The 25,109-nt window shown below is 39.5% G+C and overlaps 1 protein-coding gene across 1 annotated transcript in view; it reads right to left on the bottom strand.

The window, feature by feature from the left end:
* Positions 1 to 5,288: 5,288 nt before the first annotated feature.
* Positions 5,289 to 25,109, bottom strand: part of erich2 (glutamate-rich 2) — a 121,617-nt gene continuing 101,796 nt past the window's right edge. The window contains exons 13-14 of the mRNA XM_080199037.1: positions 19,095 to 19,166; positions 5,289 to 7,575 (exon numbers count right to left, since the gene is read on the bottom strand). Of these exons, the coding sequence (XP_080055163.1) occupies positions 7,415 to 7,575; positions 19,095 to 19,166 (233 nt within the window). The 3' untranslated portion in view covers positions 5,289 to 7,414. The remainder of the gene's footprint in view (positions 7,576 to 19,094; positions 19,167 to 25,109) is intronic.

The following is a 25,109-nucleotide window of genomic DNA, read 5'->3' as shown; positions in this document are numbered from 1 at the left end:
GCATTGCCTGCTCCTGCATCCCCTTCCAGCCATCTGCTGCCGAAACCCCCATCTTTGTCATCTTCAGTCTTCACTATTCAGTATTGTCCTGACCAGCCTTCCATGCTCCCTACTCTGTAAACTTCAACTTATGCACAACTCTGCTCCCTATTTCCTATCCCACAACAAGTCCTGCTCATCCATTACTCACTGAACTACGTTTGCTCCAGTCACCCATGTCTCAAATTTTAAACATTTTCCCATATTCCTCACACTTCCCTATTGCTGAACCATTTCTATTCCTACACCGCTTCCCTCAAATCTCCATTCCTCTGACTCTAGTCTCCAGTGCAATTGTCTCCCTTCATCCCATGCATTCATCTTATACAAGTCCCACTCTATAATTGCCTCTGGAAATACTTCTGCCTCTCTATCTCCTGTTCCTGCTTTAAGATCTTTCTTAAAAACTCCCTTTGGACAGGCCTCCTAATATTCTCTTCTTTGGTGCAGAGCCATTCTTTCTCTTATGGTTCAGTGAAGTATGTTGGCACATTTTTCTACATTAAAAGTGCTATATAAATGCAATGTATTATTGTTATTAGCATATTCCTTGTGAATGCATGAGAGTTGGGCTAAACATCAAGCATGTGCGTTGTATGCAGAGTAGCAAATGCTGAGACAATCAAGCTGGAAAATTGATTGAGATATTAGGGTAAATAAATATTTAAAATTTGTGACAAATGTCATGAGGTTAAAGCGTTAGGTAATAGAATGTCCAAAAATATTGCCAGGACAATCCAATTCAAAAGTGACATCTTTGACACAATAATATTAAAGAGTAAGAGAACTCAAGATACTTGATTCAGTAGCATTAACTGATGGATGTTACAAAAGTGGTTCATCATCAGTGGTGTCCTACTTATCACAAGTTGATACCGCATTTAAAATCCAAGGTTTACATAAGGACAGCTGGCATAATTAAGATGTGATTCCATGTACAGCTGATAAGCTCACTGATTTGAATAACGTGTATTAGATATTTTAATGTATAGTTAGTTGCTTATTACTGATAATTTCACAGCCTTAGCACTAACTCTAACTTAATTTTAGTTATTAGTGCCACAAGTACAAGACCATAAGACATAGGGGCAAAATTAGGCCACTCGGCCTATTGAGTCTGCTCCGCCATTCAATCATGGCTGATATTTTTCTCATCCTCATTCTTCTGCCTTTTCCCAATAACTCCTGATCCCCTTATCAATCAAGAACCTATCTCCGTCTTAAAGATACTCAATGGCCTGGCCTCCACAGCCTTTTGTCACAAAGAGCTCCACAGATTCACATTTTCTAGCTGAAGAAGTTCCTCCTTATCTGTTTTAAAGGATCATTCCTTTAGCCTGACCCTGGTTCTAGATTTTCCCAACTAGTGGAACATGTTCGCCACGTCCATTCTATCCAGACCTTGCAGTATCCTGTAAGTTTCAATAAGATCCCTCATCATCCTTCTAAACTCCAACAAGTACAGGGTCCTCAATCGTTCCTCATATGACAAGCTCTTCATTCCACGAATCATTCTAGTGATCCTCCTTTGGACCTTTTCCAAGGCCAGCACATCCTTCCTTAGATATGGGGTCCAAAGTAGTGTAAGTAGGCTTACATTAACACTGCAATTAAGTTACTATGAAAATGCCCTAGTTGCCACATTCCAGTGCCTGTTTGGGTACACAGACGGAGAAGTTAGCATGGCCAATACACCTGACCAGCACATCTTTTAGATGTGTGTGTTTTCCACCCTTTCCCTTTGAGTTGGTGTTATAAACCTGAACTTTTTGATGGCAAGGTGTCACTTTCCACTATTTGTAGAGACCCTGCCAGATCTGAGTACCCCACAGACATTTCACACTTGAATGAGCATTAAGTGGTTTTAGGTTGGAGACCCACCACTTACTTTGGAGGATGTCTCATCTTAGCCAGCTGCTGGCCAATCTGATCAATTTATTCAATTGATCAATCCAATTAATTTTCAACAATGGTAGGCTAAATAATCACGCAGTTTAGCATGCACTTCATTATAGCTCTCTTCAATTACTGTCCTTGGTTGCAAAGGTGTCATGAGCTAGCTGTCCAGATGATGACCTTCAAATGTTATGTCAGTCCAATACTGTATTAATGTGCTAAGAAAATGCTCAGTTTCAGAATTAACATGTTTTAGGAATACAATGTTTAGGTTGGGGATGTAAAATAAATGAGAAAGAAAGTTTGAGTACTTACAAGGTCAGGGTTAGAACAGTGAGGGCCAGAAAATGGCTAGTAGGCATGTTTAGATGGGAAACTGTAGACAGTAGGTCTAAGGAAAATGTTTTTGTCTTCATTAGAGATGTGAATTATTCATGTAATTCTCTAGATCAAAGAAAGGTTAAAAAGCACCAGATGAACACAGGAAGTTATTTATATCCATATACTTTTCAGATCAAAAGGCAGGTTTTGTAACTGCAGGTGTTTTATTTGAATCTCCATCTGGAATATCCAATGGGTACCATATTGCCATTGGTATAGGTTACAGGGGAGGTAGATACCCTTTTAGTTTATATTTATCTATGCATTTTCCCACAGAAACAGTCAGCTTGGAAAACTGAAACTGGCAGTTGTGCATGTCCTGGCAGCTAGAGCAAGGAGCATAGAGACCATTAGGAAACAACTCCTGAGTTGGACTCACTAAGCAGAAATTGCAACTGGGGCTCATTCTCAGAAAACATTTAAATTCATGACAAATTAAAATTGTCAGATCAGCCTGGTAAAGCTAGTGGAAGAGGTCAGCAGTGGAATCCTCAGATAGAGAGACAGAGGGCAGAGAGAGCAAGAAAGAGACAGAGGGACAGAGAGAGAGAGAGAGAGAGAGAAAGCACTCTGGAAGTCTGTGCGCTAAACTGGGAACTGAAGGGAATCAAAGTGATTTCTGGAGAGCTGTGGTGCACCTTGGTTTGATTCCAGGAGAAATTAAAGAACCTTCAAGATCTTGAAAAGTATAAAGGGACACTTGAGTGGAATTAAAACAGAACAAGATGTGATCTGTTGAGATTTTTGAGTTAAAAATCTAAAGATTTATAAAGCACATACATTCAGGTCTTTGTTTTATAAAATTCTTACATAGCAATTTTTTTGTTTCAAATATGAAATTTTCTGGCATGGTTCTTTCAGATAATAACAGAGTTCATAATTATTTTCTAAAAGTTAATGGTCTCAAGATCATAACAGGTGGCACAGTGATTGCCTTAATATGAAGGCATTACTAAAGCTATTTGGGAAACTAGTAGAAGAATGAGGGGAGATCTCATTGAGACGTATAAGATGATGAATAGGATGGATAGGATAGAGGTGGAGAGACTCTTCCCGCTCAAAAAAGATGAAAAAGAAATTGGGCAGAGTTTATAATGGACTAGGGGGCACAGCCTCAAGATAAGGGGGAGGCGGTTTAGAACGGAGTTGAGGAGGAACTTCTTCACTCAAAGGGTGGTGAATCTCTGGAATTCTCTGCCCGTTGAAGTGGTGGAGGCTGCCTCGCTAAATATTTTTAAGAAGCGGGTTGATGGGTTCTTGATAAGAGAGGGGATTAAGGGTTATGGGGAGAGGGCGGGAAAGTGGAACTGAGCCACGACAGATCAGCCATGATCTTATTGAATGGCGGGGCAGGCTCGAAGGGCTAGATGGCCTACTCCTGCTCCTATTTCTTATGTTCTTATGTTCTGGCTTGAATAATCGGGTGCTAAGATCTGTTAACAAGATATACTTTCTTAAAGAGTGAAAGCTTTTCTGATTTATGTAGGTAATGACTTTGTGTAGTGGGGAGGCAGGTTACAATTATAGCAATCTACGACTATGCGGACCGTAGATTGCAAACTTGCAGTCCTCTTATAAAGCTGGATTCTTTCCCCTACAAGTTCCTTTCATTTAATGGTCCAAGATAGACAAACAGTGGGAAGTCCACAAGTGCTTTGTGCTAATAAGCCATGTGGTTTTGGCTGGTTAACTTACAACAGTGTTTTGGTGCATTTTTTGAGGTTCACAAACTTGGGAGTTTATATGGAGTGTATCCCTTTATCGAGCAATATTCAGGCAGTTGGCAGTTAAAAATTGTAAGCACTCCCACCCTGTTGTGATTCTGACTTAGGTTTCAAAACATACATTTTATTATATTGATCACCAAACAAAGCAATCTTTTGTGTATTTCCTATTAATGGCCTTTGTTCAGCAACTCTTTAGGAAAAAATCTTTATTACTGTTAATTCCCTGAACCCATTTTGAGTGGGAGAAATCATCAAAGAAGTATTAAAACAAATGTAGTCTGTTATTGCTTTCAACTGGTATTCCACTGTTTATATATAGCTGCAGTAGTTTGGTCTGTGAGTCATGCACAGGAGAAAGCTTGCACTAATAAAAATCCTTTTTGTACGAATTTATGTGAATGATATTAGTACTGGAATGGAACATTTTTTTGCAATAGCATCTGGTGTTAGTTTGAAGGTCAAGTGCAGTATAAAGCTCCCTCTGTTTGTACTAAAATGTTTCACAATTTTAGTCACTCAAGATTTTTTCTATTTCTCATAGCAATAACTTTTACATGATCGACAATTTGTATTGAAATATGTGAATTCTTGTGTTATGGACCTGTACCTGCCAGCGCAGTGTTATGACTTCCCAAATGTGCTGCATGATGGATGCTTACATGCAGAAGAAAGATATAGCTTCAACCCAAGAGGTTGAATTGCGTTTATATCCAGGTCTCAACGATGCTCTCCCATTATATCATCCAGTTTTTCTGTTGAAAACAAATTGGGATAATTTAAATCTGGTGATGGCGTAGAACAGGCCCGATCAGACCGGCTGCTCCCTATATGTGGTCCAAATTGCTCTCCATTTAATGAAAAAGAAATTGGGCAGAGTTTATAATGGGTGGCTTATTCAATATTAACAGTTTTATATCATTTTCACATAACACTAATAAGACGACACATTTCACTTGAAACTAATTAATGCGCTCAGAAAAAAAACACTTCATCCATGTAGTCCTGATGAGGCCATTCCTCCTGTCAATTAACTGTTTCTTACAAATAAATTAAAACATTCCTGTTCACAATGCAAAAGTATGCATCACTAACCAGTTAGGTAATTACTGGTGCTAAGTAAGTTCCTTGCACAGAAGCAACTCATCTTGAATTACGAAAGTAAATATGATCTGCTTGTCTGACACTTACAACGGCAATAACAAATTCCAGAGAATTTAGTACAGCACATGCAATTTACACAACACAGATAGTTGAAAATGCATGAATTTATTTACACCATACAAGACTGAGGTACGTACTTTTTGCCTTCAATATAGGAAAGAAAATGTTTGTTCCTGCCAGAATATAAAGCAGAAAATAATCTCTAGCGTAGAGAAGACCAGATTTTAGCTTTTCGAAACAAAAATCACTAGGATAGCATGTTTTTGTCTGAATAAGAAAAAATAGATGATATCAACATGATAGAACTTGTATGCAAATGATTCAATATTGCCACTGTGTACCTGATACCACAAAAAGGAAGGTTATAGCATACTAATGTACTTACTTCAAGGTTGTTAACAACATGAATGATGCCAGTTATATGCATAGTTCCTTTATATCCAACTACTTCTCAGTTATTACAAACATTTTCAGTTTTCACTCTGGATCAACAATTATCTGATTCTGTTGTACTAAACTTAAAACTTCTAAGTTACAACTTTCAAAAACATATTAATTGGAGAATGATATGAGGATACAGAGTGTATATATTTCAGCTTTCCTAAAAGGTTAATCATAATCAATTAATCATGAAACTTTCAAATTACTTATTTGTAAATAAAACCAGCCTGTAGAATGTTTTTTTAGTTAATTTGTGCATTAGCACATCACACACATATTGTATACACACACACACATACATAAAGACATCACACACACAGATATTTAAACATATTCCTTCTATATTGAATTTCATTCTAATAGTGTCTCATTGGAGAAACCACTCAAGTAATTTATTTAGCCAGATTCACCAAGGGAGGTAAATTAACATGCACTCAATTGACGGGACATTAATTGCTGAAATTCCTTGGGTTAATGACTATATCTCTGCTGATATTAATTCAGGTCTTTCACACCGTTGGCCTCAATAATTCATCTATGTTGGCTTCCCTGACATTATTAGCTTTCATCGTTGAAATATAATGTCAAGACAAAACAAAGTGAGAATTTTTCTAAGAATGACCGTGCTGAATTGAACAGGAGTGTTCTACTTTCCTGGCATCTAATCTGATCCCATATTTACCTGTATATTGGATTACTATTACTTTTTCAGGAATAAAATCGACCATACTACATCCATAATAGAAAATGTGTGTGCACGTGCAACATGCATGATTGGAGAGAGTCAAAGTGTGCATTTGGGGACGATGCAAGGATAATTAATCAATGAAGGGCATGTGTTTGGGGAAGGATACACATGTTTAAAGGGATGAGGCGAAAACCTGAAAATTTAACATATTCGCCAATTAAGCAAAACATTCCTGCACTGTTTTATCAGTTAAATAATTCTGCATGTAAGAAACTTTGTTGATTTGACATATTACACATAAAGGTTGTGGGAGCATTTTAGAAGTGGATATTAGGATAACCTCGTTGATGCGTCTTTTAACAAATTGGAGGCATTGCATAAGTGATGGAGGCTAGATTTGATTCAACATTATGGATGAATCGTGGAAAGTTATGAAGCATTCTTTGTTTGTATATTGTAAACTTTAGAAACATCTCGTCATCTGCTTTTGTTGATACAAAATGCTGCTGAGATTTCACTGGACTTTGAATATTTTGTTGTTTTGCCACATAGGGAGGACAATTGGAAATAAAATTACACATACCATCATACAACCCAAAATAAGATTCATCCTGTGTTGCAAATAGTCTTCCCCAAAAAAGACATATTGCAAGAAAATATTTAATTGCAGAAAGCTAACGTAGTTGGTGAAGTGGACGTAACTTGCATATTATACTTGCATTCATTTTAATTCTGGTTACATTTTTGCAAATAATACATGCAAGGGTGCCTAGGATGGAAGCAATACTTGAATTACAGTACATTAGAATAGAATCTTAAACATGATGAGTTGATAGAGTAAACATAATCTAATAAAATATAAAGGTAAAAAGCGTCTTGATATTTAACAAGACAGAAGGATAAGAGTTGAAATGTAACAAATCCTTGTTTGCTGTTCAATATTCTATATTCTCTAATAATCCAGGTGAAATAATTATTTTTTAACATGAATTATTGTAACTGAAATTAAAAGAGGAAATTGGTTGTGAAATTTGCTGCTTTAAGTGAGAATAGTACTGCAACATACTTATGGAAATTGACATTATGTACTTTCTTCACTTCCAGATGAATCATCTGACGTCTCATCTGAGCTTTCATTTTCATCACTGTCTTCATTATTGCTATCCTTGCTGTCATCTTCATCACTACTGTCACTCTCAGTACCGTCTTCTTCATCATTTTGATGAGTTGATGCAGCTTCATCTAAAAGTAAATTGTTGATTCAGATAATTAATCAAATGTACATTTATTGCAAACTCACTTTTTGAGTATGTTTATAAAGCTGGGAGGAAAATGGACAGCATCTCAACACACCTATAAGACAGAACAGGCAAAAGAGACCAATCAGAAACATAAGGGATGGTTTTTGAATATTTTGCCACAAAAAAATTGGCTAAGATGGGGTCATAAGGTCAAATGGTGGTTTCTCTCATTTTTATGAGAGAAACCACCATTTGAGAAAGTCGTTGAGGCCAAAGCTGAGAAAGACTTCCTGGAGATTTGTGAAACAGCTGATTTCCATTTTAAATGTCATGTAGCAATCGTAAAGATGCTGCGTGGTATTTTTGTTGCTGGCACTTCAACTAATGTCCACCCCTAACAGTGACCAGCTGTTTATGAGCAAACATGAAGTTGATATTGTTTTCAAAAGCTACCTAATGGGATACTCGCCATCTCCTGGCCACTGCTGCTGGAGTGGTAAAGAGGATCTCTGAAGCACATTGGGAACTTTCTGGGATACATTTTGCCACAAGGAAGGATGAGCTGAATCCAATGGGAAGGTACAAGCACCCAATGCCTGTTGCATTAAAGGCCTTTATGGCATAAAATTCCTACACCACTGGTTCGTTTCAGCGATCTTCTGTGACAGCTCCCACTCTGCAAAGCATAACTGCATCAAAGTGGTGACTAATGCCATAATTAAGAGGCCAATTTTGTGCCAATTTGGACAGTGAAGTTGGCAGAGCTGTAATGTTTGAGGCCATTGCTGGATTCCTCTAGGAACAGGGTATCAACTGCGCACAAATGGTCATTAAGTTTTCACAAACCAGGCAGCACATTTCATCAACAGGAAGGGTGTATAATTGCTTTATGCACAATAGTGTGTAGCCATCTCAGATAGCTCTTTCAGATCTGCACAAAATTCTCTGGAAACTGTCAGAATGTTTTCATTGTAAAGTAGTCCCAGGTATCAGACTTTTTTCAGGCTCCACATGCATCCTCAAGGATGAATACTGGGTGATTAGGGCTGCCCACTAAAGAGATGGTGACTTATGCCTGTGAGAAATCAGGGTAGCTATACAGAGAATACAAAATCTGACATGGCACAATTTGAGTGACTATGAATGAAAGATTTGTTTTTATAAGGCAGCTTTTTGTGAATGAGAGTACTTAAAATAAAGTTTCTGATAGACACTTAAAATTTTTTATTTTATTTAATCTCAACATGGGTTCTGAGGTCTGCCATGATGGATACTGAGTGAGTTGGCATGGTAGCTGTAAACGAAAAGTGTAGGGGGCATGGATTGACATCAGTTGGCACTGCATTCGCAATGGTGCTATATGGGACCATGGGGGTGGTAGAGGGGTATTGATTAGCAAAGGGACTATAAATTTCAAGGGGTGGGTAGAGTAGGTTGGAGTGATGGGAATAAAGGGCCAACTGGCAAGTAAAGAAGCACATAGGTTGGCATGAATTGGGCACAGGGTGTTTGTAGGGAGGGGTAAGGGCTGAAGGGCTATTTTTGTTTTATTACTCGTTTTTCAATGTTGGAGACAGTGCCAGAGCACAGAGGCAGGCCAAAGCCCCTCTAATGTTTTCTATATTCAAATAGACTCAACACTGACTTCTGGAGAACATCCCTTTCAACCTGTCTCCAGTACACGCACCATTAGTTAAATAACCTTTGTTATTTGTCAACATCCCCAGTTATCCCGGCCAATATTTATCCCTCAGTCACATCACAAAAACATATTATTATCTGATCATAATCCCATTACCGTTTGTCAGAGCTTGTTGTCTGCAAACCGGCTAGCAATAGTTCCTGCATTGCAACTTAGGTCACAGTTAAAGCTTTAAGCTTAATATATGCACTGCACTTGCTTTTCTGGAACACATTAGGTCATAACCTTCTTTTGGCACTGCAGGAAGGTGTGGCAGGGAAACTTCATAGCTGCTGACCTCCTCTACTAACACCATCCAAACCTGCTTGGTTTCGCAAACCAGTTTCCTCCAGCCATTGGCCAAATTGCTGTTTGATTTGGCTGGACCATAATATCTTGCCAGGTGGCTGGGGCTGTAAAATCCTGGTTTTTCATTGATTTAGAAATTTTCAGGAGAACCAGATGTCCCAAAGCACTTTATAGCCAGTTAAGTACTTTTGAAACTTAGTCACAGTTCTAAGTAGGAACTGTGGCAGCCGTTTGGACCATGAAACATTATTTTACCAACAATGTAATTTAATACAAAATAGAAAAGATGTGGCTAAAAGTAGAAACTTTGACATTGACACTAAAACATAAAAAAGCGACTATATTCATAGTAAATGTTGAGACTTGCAGCAAAAATGAACACAAACACCATAGCTGGAGCCAAGAACAAATAGTTAATCCATAGTTAAAAACAATAAAGAGCAAGAGTTAAAAATAAACAGCTGGCCTTTACTTGAAAACAGTAACATTAAAAAAAAATAGTGGGAGAAGGACTACACAAAATTCAACATGGCAGGCAAGCAAAACCCTATCAGTAGTGGAACTTAGAAAATCTAAGTTACATGGTGTGTTGTGCTAGGTACATAAGAACATAAGAAATAGGAGCAGGAGTAGGCCATCTAGCCCTTCGAACCTGCCCCGCCATTCAATAAGATCATGGCTGATCTGTCGTGGCTCAGTTCCACATTCCCGCCCTCTCCCCATAACCCTTAATCCCCTCTATTATCAAAAACCCATCAACCCGCTTCTTAAAAATATTTAGCGAGGTAGCCTCCACCACTTCAACGGGCAGAGAATTCCAGAGATTCATCACCCTTTGAGTGAAGAAATTCTTCCTCAACTCCGTTCTAAACCGCCCCCCCTTTATCTTGAGGCTGTGCCCCCTAGTCCTACTGTCCTTTCTGAGCGGGAAGAGTCTCTCCACCTCTATCCTATCCATCCCATTCATCATCTTATATGTCTCAATGAGATCTCCCCTCATTCTTCTAAACTCTAACGAGTACAAGCCTAGTTTATTCAGCCTCTCCTCATAGCTCAACCCCCTCAACTCCGGCATCAGCCTAGTAAACCTCCTCTGCACTCCCTCCAAGGCCAAAATATCCTTGCGTAAGTACGGCGCCCAAAACTACACACTGTACTCCAGCTGCGGCCTCACCAATGCCCTATACAGCCGCAGCAAGACCTCCCTACTTTTATATTCAATCCCCCTCGCTATGAAGGCCAGCATCCCATTAGCCTTCCTGACCACCTGCTGCACCTGCAAGCTGGGTTTTTGCGACTCATGCACAAGGACCCTGAGGTCCCTCTGCACCGTCGCCTGCTGCAGTTTTTCGCCACGTAAGTAATAATCCTTCCTACCATTATTCCTACCAAAGTGGACCACCTCGCACTTGCCAACATTAAATTCCATTTGCCATTTCCTGGCCCATTCGCCTAGCCTATCTAGATCCTTCTGTAGACTCTCCACACCCTCCGCACAATTTGCCGTTCCACCAATCTTGGTGTCACATACTTCTACCATTTTGATAAAATGAAGGTCATCGCTGAATTACAGAAACTACATATTAAAAGAACATTTCTGTGGCTAAAGTAATGTACTTTCCATTCCTACCCATACACAGGTGAAAGTTGTCCCAACATTACTTAATTATATAATTTCTAGCTATATAACATTAACTGCTCTCCATAATACTAATATGAACGAAACAAATTTCAGATGCGTATGCTGCTCTTACAAAAGTAGGGCAGAAAGGAATGTACAAGGAATGTACTACCTGTTAACTCAATGGTGTAAAGTTAAATGAAGATGTCTTGAAGAAAAGCTATTAGAAATATTTGAATAAATCACTGAACAAAAGTCAAGAGAGGACATTTGAATAGAACAGTGTTGCACTTGTGGTTAAGATCATTGTCTTGTTTCTATAGCCTAAGTAAAAATAACAAAATGAAACTAAGATCATTTCAGAGAAACCCTTGCCTTAACCAGCCTTTCCTGCCTATCCCATAGTTACCCACTAATGAAAAAGTACACTCATCCCTTACCTAACAAACAACAGTCCCAACAGCTTCAGACTCTTTCTGCTACCATAAACTGAGCACTGTCTGGTCTCTGACCTGACGCAGCTGGTGATATTCTGATATTTGACAGGGTACTATGTCCTTCTACATTCAGGACCTGATCATTTATATAGTTCCAGAGAAGCGGTGCATTTATTTCATCTGAAGTGTAGAAAAACAATTGGTCGCTTATCAACATTTTTATGCTGTCGTTGGCTTTCACAGAATGTCAGTGATGATAGATTATGTCTACCTGAAGACATGGAAGCCATCAGTAAATGCATTAGTAGATAACACTTATATAATAACTTCCACTGCTTCAAAATGGGTGGGTTGGCAATGCCCAAAAATGAATTTGCCAGATTCATTCTGATTTAGTTATTTTATTATTTAGTTAATTGTGTCATACGACTGCTTCTAAATCTGACCTCTTAATAATATTGTTTCCAATTGAAGTCTTGCCTGTTTTATTAAAAAAAGCAACCCTAAGATGTCAGCTAAGTATTAATATGAACAGATACAATCTATTGTGGAGCAAACCTTTGATCTTCTGCAGCAAAAGGTGCTGGGTTATCCCCACTTTTTAAACCCAGCCACAGCAGGAGCATCTCATTCCCAAGGAGATAAAAACTACATATAATATCCCAAGTGTGATCTTACCAAGACCTTCTACAGTTGTGGACAAACATCCTTTCTCCTATACTCTTGCAATGAAAGCCAACATACCATTTGCTTTCCTAACTGCTTAATGTACCTGCATGCTGCTTTCAGTGACTTGTGTAATAGGACACCCAGGCCCCTTTGTACATTTCCCAATCTATCACCATTTAAATAAGACTATTATTCTATTTCTCCATCCGAAATGGATGCCTTCACATTAATCTGCGTTATACTGCACCTGTCATTTATTTGCCCACTCACTCAATTTGTCTAAATAATCTTGAAGCCTCTTAGCATTCTCTGCACCACTCATATTCTCACCAAGTTTTGTGTCATCAGCAAACTTAGAAATATTATTTTTTGTTCCCTCATCCAAATCAATGGTGCATATTGTGAATAGCTGGGGCAGAAGCACTGATTTCTGCAGGACCCCACTGATCACTGCCCGGCACTTTGAAAAAGACTCATTTATTCCGACTCTTCGTTTGCTGTTTGCTAAGCAATTCTCAATCATGCCAATATATTACCCTCAATCCCATGCTCTTTAAATTTTGCACACTAATCTCTTTGTCAAAAGTTTCTTGAAAATCCAAAGGCAGAAAATCTACTGTTTCACCCTCATCTATTCTACTAGTTATATCCTCAAAAAAACTCCAATAGGTTTGTCAAACATGATTTCTCCTTCATTAATACAATTTGACTTTGTCTAATCCTATTGATATTTTCTAAGTGTCCTATTATTGCAGCCATTGTAATATTTTCCCTACTACTGATGTTAGGTAAACCGGGTCTATAATCCCCAGTTTTCTCCCTGCCTCCTTTTTTAAATAGCTGAGTTACATTTGCCACCCACTAAGCTGCTAGGAGTGTTTCAGAATCTGCAGAACTTTAGAAGATGCCAACCAATTCATCCACTATTTCTATGGCCATCTGGGATGTATATTATCAGGCCATGGGGATTTATTGGCTTTCAGTCCCATTTGTTTCTCCAGGACTTTTTTTTTGACAAATACTAATTTCCTTCACTTCCTCCTTCTCACTATTCTTTGTTCCTTAGCATTTCTGGCAAGTTTTTTTTCTGTCTTCTTCTGTGATGACAGAACAAAATAGTTGTTAATTGCTCTGTTATTTCCTTGTTCTCTATTATGAATTTGCCTGTTTCAGGCTGTAAGACACTTGTCTTCCCTTATCTTTTTTGTTATATATACTTATAGAAACTTCTACAGTCTACTTTTGCGTTACTTGCAAGTTCACTCTCATAGTATATTTATTTTTATTCATTTGTGGGACATGGGTGTCACTGGCTGTGGGAGTGTGTTGTTCACTCCCATCCCCCATATTATTTAGCCAAAGATTGTCCACACAGATGTGATAACAGAATTAGAGATGCAATTTGGCACTTAAGAGTCACTCAAGCTAAACTGATGGCACAATAAACTGAAAAATCATGTTTTGCACTGGCCCTTTCCCCATGTCAGCACTAATTCATGTGCATTTTATCTCTGAAAGATCCAGCAAAGATGACAATGGAGTTGTGATCTAAGGACTCAGATGCTGAGTCCTCATCTGAGGTGAGCATTCTGGAGAATGCACTATCACTTGACTCACGTGCAACCTCCACCAGAGCAGGGCCACCCACTTTGGTGGGTAATGCATCAGAGGTAGCTGGATTGTCACATGGTGAGATGCACATCATATTTGAGCAGGAGTTGGTCCTGATGACAGGAATAGCAATATTGAGTCCCTGTCATTGCTCAGGGTGGTGTGGTTGCTGAGGCTCAGGGGTCATTCGTTAGAAAGGGAGAATGCTGAGCAGCAATGGGAAATATGATGTTGTCTTCCCAATCCTGTGGAGATATGTTTAGAAGAGGGTCCAGGAGCAAACTTGCTTATTAGGGTATCGGGTCTTGCTGGATAAAGGTGAACAATAACAAGGGCTACTTACCTGGCAGTGAGGAGAATGGAGAGAGCGCCACAAGAATCTTGCTTGTGGTGGAACATAATCTCGCTGAGTGCCATGTCTGGCAGCTCTGTAGAGACAGTCTCCTGATGGCAGGAGAGGACAGCAGGCCAATGAGGCCTTCTTTAATCCCACACTGCACCAGAGGACCTCATGCTCGAGGGTTACAGTCATTTCCCCTCTTAAATTGGCCCCTAATTGGGCCTTTAATTATGGTTCTGAAGAAAAGTCATATTGGACTCGAAACATTAACTCTGTTTTTTCCTCCACAGATGCTGCCAGACCTGCTGGGATTTTCCAGCATTTTCTACTTTTATTTCAGATTACCAGCATCCGCAGTATTTTGCTTTTACTGGAAATTGCCTGAATGATTCCCATCCTACTGTTGGTAAAATGACCTGATGGTGAGACCGCATCATGGAGTTATTCTGACCTGGTTTCCCAAATTTTTACTGCCTCTTAACCTGCCTTCCAGAGGCCAGTAAAATGCAGCAATGTGTGTGTGCATGCTTTTCACACAATCCTACCCTCGTTCTGCATCTTTTTCAATGCTGATCATCTTTAATGTCTTCGGATCATTAAACCTAAAACTTCTACTGACTAGTCCCCACTGATGACCTGGCCTGCTGAGTGTTTGTAGCTTTTTCTGTTTTTTATGCCAAATTATATTACTTTTAACGGGTGATATCACCACAACTATATTTTTTGCTGTGCTTAGCTTTCAACTCTCCTACACTAGGTGGCACTGCTAACTCTCTTTGATTCCATTTCTCACTTTGGTCCTTGATAAGCTTACATTCTCATGATTAAAAAAACTTAAAGACCTAGTAATTTTGTTTTGTCCATTTTTAGGTATGCAGGGGACTCAGGCAATGATCCCTACACCTGAGACATGAGGGATACTCCCAATATTAGGCCTCAAACTTCATTTACATTGAAGCAGTGTGGGAAGGAGCTCCAATGAAGAGCAAATCAAGATCACTTAGGTATACGAAGCCAGTGACAGGAGAGAAACAGAGACTGAAAAGGGAAATAAGAATCTTGAGTTGGGGGGAGAGAAATAATGGGAGGAGATCTAGCCTTAGGAACAGGAAGGAGATCACCTGGCATCTACTTGGGGCACAGGGTAACTAAGCTAGAGGGCAGGGACAGACATTCAGAAGCAGAGAAGGAAAGAGGTAGAGAGAAAAAAAAGACAAGAGAGCAGGTATTTTTAACCTAACTAGCCCAGCTGTAAACTGATAGGATTTTACCTGTTTTATGTTCCACTCAAGTTCTAATCTCGCAAAATCAGAATTTAAGTATTAGTACCATCTTCAGAATGTGAGCAATCTACACAATACAGATCTATTTGTGTCCAATTGACTGACTTTACCAAATAACGATAAGGGCCAATTCACCAGCTTGAGCAGAATGTAGCATCTCCAGGGAGTGCATTTCAGCTGAACAGCCTGTGATTTTCCCATCCATAAATTTTAATGGAAGAAAACTGTAGATTGTGCGTCTATGATACAGGGATACAACTCCATTGGGAATGCAAGATCACAAAACCAGTCCATTGAAAATTGGTACTAATCATATAACTCTTAGGAAGTAAACATTTCAACTAATTTGACCAAGTAACCCTATTTCATTTTACATTATTGTTAATATCAGGCAAGTTTTGAAATTGGAATGCAGATTGTTTTTCATTGTTCATGCAATATGCATGTTGCTGGCAAGCCAGCATTTGTTGCCATCCCTAAGTGCCCTCAAGAAAGGGGTGGTGAGCTGGGTTTTTAAACTGCTGCAGTCCACATAGTGTAGGTACACCCACAATGCTATCAGATAGCAATTTTAGAAGTTTGACCCAGTGATGAAGAAGAAATGGCAATATATTTCCAAATCAGGATGGATTTGACTGGGGAACGCAGAAATGGTTCTCATTCATCTACTGTCCTTATACTTCTAGCCAAAGGAGGTCCTGACTTTGTAAGAAGCTGCAATGTACTTTGTAGATGGTACACACCATGCATTGTGATAGGTGAAGTGAATGTTTAACACAGTGGATGGAGTGCCAATCAAATGGGCTGCTTTGTCCTGGATAGTATGGAGTTTCATGACTTTTGTTGGAGCAGCACTCAAACAGGCAAGTGATCAAGGTTGCACATTTGGAAGGTGCTGTTGAAGGGGACTTGGCGAGTTGCTGCAGTGCAACTTGTATCTAGTACAGGCTGCTGTCACCCTATGTGTGATGAAAGGAGTGAATATTTAAGCTGGTGGATGCAGTGCTGATCAAGTGGCTGCGATTTCCTGGATGATGTCAAGCTTCCTGAATGTTGTTGCAGCTGCGCTCATCTTGGCAAGTGGAACGTATTTCATCACACTACTAATTGTTTCTTGCAGATGGTGGAAAGGCTCTGTGGGGTCAGGACGTGAGTCACTCCCTGCAGAATTCACAGTCTCTGGTCTGTTCTTATAGTCACAGTATTTATGTGGCTACTCCAGTTAGGTTACTGGTCAATAGTGACCCCCAGGATGATGATGGTAATACCACTGAATGTCAAGTGGAGGTAGTTAGACTGACTCTCGGAGATGATCAATGTCTGGCATCTGAGTGGCATGATTATTACCTACAATTTATCAACCCAAGCCTGAATGTTGTTGAGGTCCTGCTACATGTAGAACAGACTGCTTCAGTATCTGAGGAGTTAAAAATGAAACAAAACACTGTCCAATCATTAGCCAACATCCTCACTTCTGACTATTCATGAAGTAGTTGATGATAGTCAGGCCTAAGACACTGAAGAACTTGTACAGCAATGACCTGAGGATGAGATGATTGTTCTCAATAACCATATCTAAGTTCCATTGTGCTAAGTAATATTACAAATGTGAGGTTTTAGAAGATTGTTTTAAATAGTCTCTTCAATTCAAATTAAAATTGATTAATGAAGAGAATCATGTGTTCTGCTAGGAGTTCTGCCCGACCACAAGTCTGAGTGGCTTGGTCACCATGGAGACCGGAGCCCTGGGGCTTACTGGGAGCAAGCTGTAAAATATTTCCACCTGAAAATAGACAGGAGTAGCTGGGCTGACTATGGACAGACTTTGGACCATACCTTCCTTGGTGTGGCAATCACCATTGGATTAACACTTTGTACCCACTTACCTGTGCTAAATTTCTTCAGTGACTATCTTGTTTGACCTTCCTGACTTAGGCCGAATGAGATCCAGGCAGTGCAGAGAGTTTCCGTGTCCAGAGTCGGTCGGAGTTTAAAAGAAGTGAAATAAATCCTTTTTTTTAAAAAAAGGGACTTGCTGTTGTAAAGTAGGTGATTTTAAAGGCCTCATTGAACATAATGGATCAGGGAGATAGTTCAGATATGTGGATGGGTTTTTGGGATGTGGGGCAGTGGGACATTGGGCGGAGTTTCAGAAACTGGGGCTGGGTGGTCCAACTGGTTTAGATCGGGTGGGGGGTTCAGGTTAGGTTGGGTTGGGGGAGTCCATTCGGGTCATATCAGGGTGCCATGTTGAATTGGGAATGAGGTGAAGGAGATACCAGCTGGTTCAGATCAAGTGGGTCAGGTCAAGGTTGGGGGTAGGTCTGCGCTAGTGAGGAGGAGGAAGGGGTGTTGAGTCCATTGTGGGGTCAGGAGTGGGCAGGGACCGTGTGGGAATGGTTTGTGTGTTTAATATATTTATGTCGAAGTTAGATAAAAGCAAAATACAGTGGATGTTTGAATCTGAAACAAAAACAGAAAATGCTGGAAAATCTAAGCGGGTCTGACAGCATCTGCAGGGAGAGAATAGAGCCAATGTTTCGGAGTCTAGATAACCCTACGTCAGGCTTTGACAAAGGATCATCTAGACTCGAAATGTTGGCTCTATTTTCTCCCTACAGATGCGGTCAGACCTGCTGAGATTTTCCAGCATTTTCAGTGTTTCATGCTGGAGCTAGGAGTGGTTTTGTTAGAATAACTATTACCCTAACACTGGCAGAACCGTCTAAAGTTAGCAATTTAAATTCTTTGTCAGATGGTTCTGGAGCAATTGTCCTGGGGAACCTGGAGCTTCCAGACAATTACCACATAAACCCTTCCCTGTGAACTTCCAGGAAGGATTTCCCCAGCGCCAGATGTGGTGCTGTGGAGCCAGGAAGTTAGGACTCTCAAAGATGTGGTCAAGCAGAAAGGACAATGTGGATTTTTTGCAAGCTATCAGGTGGAATGCAGGAGGGAAGACAGTCTCTGGCGTCTGTATTGCAGGAGGTTATCTCATCCAACAAGTGATTCGGACCCTATCCCATTTTTAAGAGCAGAATATTTTCTAAATATTACTCTAGTAATCTTATGCTGAGCTATTGTAGGAATTTAATTCTGCTCTTCTGGAAATAATATGCAGCTTTTTGTCAACATTTATCCTTTCTAAAACATCCAATTTAGCAATATGGAATGCAATTTTTAAATTTGATTATTATCTTTTGAAGAATATATTCAAATAAGCAGAAAGCCAAGAATGGAATGATAGTTTATAGTTGAAAAAGATGTGTTTTTAAATTCAGAGCCAATTATGAATTCTGTACTGTAAAATGTAATGCCTCAATTTCTGAAAAATAATTAAAATATGCAAAAACTTAATCTAGTAACATTTTCTCATAAAAATGTAAATTACTTCCTTTTCAAGCCACTTAATACAAAGCAAAAAGTATTAGAATTACATATGAAAAATCAGTATCAAAAGAAACAAAATGTATGTTTTTATATTATTTTCACACACTGCAGTACTTCTTATAAGAGATTCAAATCAAACCAACAAGGTAAAAAATGTCAAACAGTCTTTGCCTGCTTACCGAACTGTACTTTCACATCCAGAAGCATCTTGAACTGTTGGGCCTCTGGATTTGTAGGCTCATAAATGAGAACTACAAATAGAATAACAAAGAAAGAACAAATGTAATGAATCTTCCTACTACTTTAAAGAAGATGCTAAAAGTCATTGTATATTAATTATATCAATGATACAAAACAATTTCTGCTTCAAACTCCAGTGGACTATAACCATAAAACATTTTTTTTTAAAAGCCTCTGAGTAAAAAATTGAAAAAAACAAAATTTAGGAGCAAAGATATGATATATTAAAATCAAAATCAGACATGGCATCTTGCCTGACACATAACTTCAAATTGATTAACCATAGTGTTCAAAATTATATGTATTTAGAATTTTAACATAGCTTGGATTTTTGCTCCAGAAGCAGTGCGGAGAGTCAGGAAATGCTCTAGCTTACCTCATCGGCCCAGGCAGGAGGATCTTCACTGGGCACGAAAGGGGTAGGGTTGGGGTTGGGTACATTTGACTCAGGCCCACCAACCCTGGATGCTGATCAGAGTTGGCCTCACGGGCTGCCTAGTGACGAAACGGGCTGAAAGATCGCAAGGCCTTGATTTTCTGGGACTGTTTTGTTGTTAGATTTAAGGCCCTCTAGCCCTCACACCCTACCCATACTCCATGCGCCATCAATGCCAACTCATGCCAACCCATGCCCACTAATGGCCTCTCATACCTTACATGCCCCTCGACTTATCCCATGGCCCTTTTTGTTTTATTTGTTCATGGGACATGGCTGTCAAAATTGCTTACCCCTAATTGCCCTTGAGGATGCTGGTGTGCTGCCTTCTTGAACCCCTGCAAGCTATGTGTTGTAGAATCATCGACAGTGCTGTTCGAAAGGGAGTTCCAGGATGTTTACCCAGCAACAGTGAAGGAACAGTCATAAAGTTCGAAGTCTGGAGGACGCGAGACTTTGAGGTGAACTTGCAGATGGGGTGTTTCCATTCATCTACTGTCCTTGTCCTTTTAAGTGGCAGAGGTCAGGGGTTTGGAAGGTGCCATTGAAAGAGTTTTGGTGACTTGCTGCTGTGCATCTTGTAGGTAATATACACTGCTACCACTGTGCTCAGTGGCGCAGGAAATGAATGTTATAGCTCCTATTCCAACTTAATGCCAACCCATGATCCTCACACTGATCACATACTCAGGAGCTAAGTCATGCCAATCTATCCCACCCCACCAACCACCCTCTTACCTTACACCCTCCATGTCAATTTATCCAGTATCCACCATGGGTACACCTCAGACACCACGCTGAGATTAAATGAAAAGAAAATGTTCTCAGGAGTATTTTCCAGCCCGTCCCACTTTCAGGATCTTAAAGGGCAGACAATTTAAATAATTGGACAGCTTGACAGTGCCATATTTGATATTTAGTGAGGGGAGAAAAAGATGAGGAAGATGAAATACATTGGTCATGAATCTCACCAGTCTCTTTCTCAAGCACTCGATTTAGCCTACCTTCCCAGAATTTTGAGGGTATTTTCCTGATACCAAGTTATTCTGCCCTTTATGAGCATCCACATCTGCACCAAAAATTCGCAGCTCACACACTGCAGAATATGGCCCTTGCTCTAGCAAAAATAGGAGTCTATTTGAACTCAACAACAAGTTCAAATGGCTCTGCTGAGTTTGGGTTTCCTCCATGTGTGTGAATCACATCTTGCCTATGTTCTCATGTTCTGGGTGTGGGACTTCCGGGTTCTGGTCCCCAGCGCCATTTTGGATAATTCTAGTTAGAAGAGGGGCAGAGCTGAATTGCATGAGTCTAAACTGGTCAAGCTAACTCTAATATTGTGGACAAGTTTCAGGCAAGTACTATTGGCTCCTTGACAATACTATGAACCTGGAACAAGTGCAAGAAAAAGTTCAAAGACCTTATCAGTTCCACCAAGAAATTAAAGCATGATCTTCGTCTTTTGCCATGTAATTAACCAATATGGCAAATTAGCCCTCCTCACACTGTCTTAAAAATATTTCAAACCTCTGCATGAATGCCCTGTAAGCTGTCAGCTACTTCTGCTCTGACCCTAAGCCATATGCATGTCATCTAACTCATTATGGGTTTCATACTGCCACTTTGCTATTTCATTCTCAACATTTAGAATTTTTCACTTATTTTTCTTTAATTGCAGGAGAAGACAACCCAATAGCAATTTTCCTAATTTCAGACAACTAACTTGGTACCAGGAAAAACCCTCAAAATTCTGTGAAGGCAGGCTAAATAGAGTGCTTGAGAAAGAGACTGGTCAGATTCATGACCAATGGTTGTATTTCATCTTCCTCACCTTTTTCTCCCCTCACTAAATACCTATGTAGATTTTAAAAGTATTAACTGTGATGATACTATGCCTTTAAGAAATAGATGTATATCACATTTTTTTTGTAAGGGATGTGTTTAAAACTTGGATCTGGTATGCAAAATGCCAATTTTTCTAATAAGTATTTTAAATTGGTAGCTGGGAAACAGGATGAGTACTTTGTGGTGTTTATTTTAAGTTGAGATAATACATTTGTGATAACTTAAGTTTTCTCTGGGATTTCAGACTAGAGTCTTGAATAGGTTTATTGACAGGGATCGAGTCATGCACTTGATGGGAGGAGCTAAACTTGCAGGGGAAAAACACAGTTTCTCTTTTATTTCAAAATAGGCAATTACTGCCTGGTTTTGAAAGAAGCAAGGTGTGTATCTCTCTCCAGAAGGTGTCTAAGTGCTCCCAGACTGGCAACCTAAGTACAAGCAAGTAAGCCTGTGTTTTGCTAACTGATTTTAAAGAGGGGATTTAAGTCTGTAAGAGGAATATTGCTCAAATTAGATCTCAGGTTAGCAGTTAAAAATTGTATCTTGTGTCTTGTCTAAATATTGTTCGATTATTAAAAGTCAAGCTAATTCATTTGTTATAGTTAACTATGTTGTTAAATAAAATTTGTTTTGATGAAAGATTCCCAATGTGTCAGTAGAATCGCACTTGGAGTGAAACATCATATCCTTACATTAATGCTAAAATAGCAAATCATTGGAGTCTAGACTGACTTCACAATAAACCTTGAGATTTCTGACCCGTACCCCAACATAAGCATGTCAATGCTACTGAAAGCTATATGTGAATTCTATACACAAGTACACTTTAGCAAATGGTCTTCCTCTTCTCTTTCTTTAGGCATACCACAAGAGGACGAAGTAGACCCCATGACAGGTGGTCTTTCCAGCACTTATCAAGTACAGAGTTGTGTATTGTCAATAACTCACTCCCTCTCGTCCACCAGATCACTTACGTCCATCCTGATGGAATTTTGAAAATGTGTTGGGGGAAGTGGACTCAGAGTCACAAAACATGAATGCACCAAAGCAGTTCATTGTGGGACAGAAGGGGAACTAAGCTGCTACCCAGTCTGTGTCCTGCCTTGCTTGATAAGCCTTCACTGTACTCACCTTTAAAAAGCACATCTGTATTGGTACAACCACTAGGGACTAAGTCAAACACTGTGTGACAGATGGCGGCTCAACGAGAGTCTACTAGTCACATAAATACAGGCTTGTGTGATGGCTCACCTTACAGTATGTGGCAGCTCTATGAATATCTGCCACAAAGTCTCCATTGTCAGAGGCCCGAAGAATAAAGGTGCTTCTCTACACTTACTTAACTATTGTCACAGATACTTGAGGTTCTCTCTTCTGGCCACTACAAAATTGGGGATCTGTCACAGAGACCTTAGAAGGCTTAATTGATCTTACTGATGCCATGAGGATTGCTATCTTTTTTGATCAGTAGCTGTGGTGAGGCTATGTTCAGTAGCTGAAATAAGCAAGTGATGGTGCTCCCTCTGCAGGTTGCCAGCACATTGAGACATTCCCATTCACTCCCTCTCATGCATCCACATAGAAAACATGCATGGCAAACTGCCCATGTAGTAGTGGTAGAAGTGGGAAGCTGACAAAAGTCACCTTCTTCCAGAGGCTTCAATGTACACAAAACAGCCCATCATCTCAAGCATTCCTTCAATTAAGATACAATGTGGAATAAGTTTAAGATTTGGATTTGAGAACTCTTTGTTGGGTTTGAAAATAGGGCCCTACATGCACAGCAATTACGTCAGGGTTATTGTAATTTAGTTTTTTGATACATCAGAATTTGCCAGAGAAGCCCTCGCTGAACCTGATTAGGGTGGGATCACAGAGGAAGATGCTTTTCCCCATTCGAAATAATACAGCTTCTAGGATTTATTTGCATAACTGTGAATTTTTCATATAAACCACCTTTGCAATATCTTGGTGAGCTTTCCAATTTAGACCCAAACTACTGTGGACGCCTCATGTCTGCAATTAGAATAGTTTTTCAAGAGATAAGGAACAGATAATCAAAGTACAATACAATGAAGCACTTCCATTTCCACCCCCCGCAGTTAACAAACAGACACAAACAAGATCTCTGCAAAAAATAATTTAAATTAAAAATCAACAGTAATTAACTGCCTAAGGAAAGAAACGAATGGCTGCCCTCTGCGATAAAAAATTCTCAGTAGACCCTCTTATGGTATATTTAAATTTTCTCCAAATGAAGAAAATACATCAAATCTTCCAACCAGGATGAAACATTGGGTAGCCTGGGGAACCTCCAAGTTAACAGAATCCACCTGCAAGCTATTAACGAAACAAATGCAATGACGTCTGCCTCAATCTTAGTGAGACGAGCCAGTTTGGATGGACTTCAAATATGGCTATTGAAGGACAAGGCTGCAAGTCAATATCAAGGGCCTTGGACAGAGTGTTAAAGAAGGACGACCAAAAATCAGCTAGCTTCAAGCATAACCAGAATATGTGGGTATGGTCTGCAGGGGCAAGTAAACACTTGTCACATTTGTTGTTTGTGCTTGAAAAAAAACTTACTGATTCTAGCCTTGGTGAAGTGAATTCTGTGCAAGCTATTAAACTGAATTAAGCTTAACCGAGCACAGGAGGATGTGGATTGATCCAATCGTTTTTTATCTTTACAGAGATGAGAAGGTCCAGAGGATAGCATGAGACCATACAATCTTGAAATAAAACATCCACAAGTTTGGGGCAGTGACAAAATCCTTTCCATAATGTATTTGGAGGTAATTAAGGAAAGGATAAGCAATGAAAGGAATCAAAACTCCGGGTTTAAAAATAACAGTAAAGACTAAGATTGAAGCACGTTAAGTCTTCTTGCAAGCTTGCTGAAACTGGCAAAGGTCACATCTACAGTCAAATCATTAAAACGTTCGAGTCCCCTCTCTCTCCACAAGACAAATGCCGAGACAAGCTTGGAAGGCAACAATAAGTGATTGTTACATATAGGGCTCAATAGAGAAGGAGTGGTAAGTTTAATATGTTAACAAAACTGTTTCCATATTTTTAAAGTGGAAATCATAACACAGGGGGCTGATGTTGGTTTAGAAGGGATAAGGATAGTGGGGCACAAATTAAGGCAGAAAGAAGGGATGAGCAGCAGGAATGTGCGTCCATAAGACACCAGTTTATACTGAGGCCACGACACCATTTTAAAACCTTTTGAATACTGGCTGCTCCGTAATAGTACAGTACGTCATGTAGTGCTAGCTCACCATCCCAGCTTCCTTTCAAGTATTGCTCTACAGGACTTAGGAGTCCTGCTGTTGATTTCAGCTTGTTAACCATAATAAAAATGATTTTGGTAAAAAGATAGGAAGACCTTCAAAAAGAAATATGAAACTGTGCAAAATATTTATTTTTATAAATTGCATTCTGTAAGCTAATTATCCCAGTGCTGTAGATCTGCTCTAATTTTGGTGTCCAGGTTTGTAAAGTTTGTTTCTTGAAGAAATGCAAGAGCATATTTGATATTCACATCCAAGTAGTGAAAACCAACCACAGACATAAAGAATGGCAAAGTTCTTGGGTGGATTTGCTTGGCAATAGAGTTGACTGGGAAACAATCATCACGTCCACAATTAACAAGATCTAGACCACAGGA

This window comes from Carcharhinus amblyrhynchos, chromosome 11 (genome assembly GCF_965287045.1).
Source record: "Carcharhinus amblyrhynchos chromosome 11, sCarAmb.v2.hapA, whole genome shotgun sequence".
Classification (NCBI taxonomy): domain Eukaryota; kingdom Metazoa; phylum Chordata; class Chondrichthyes; order Carcharhiniformes; family Carcharhinidae; genus Carcharhinus; species Carcharhinus amblyrhynchos.
The sequence above is the reverse complement of the archived record's forward strand: the minus strand, read 5'-3'. Positions and strand labels throughout refer to the sequence as shown.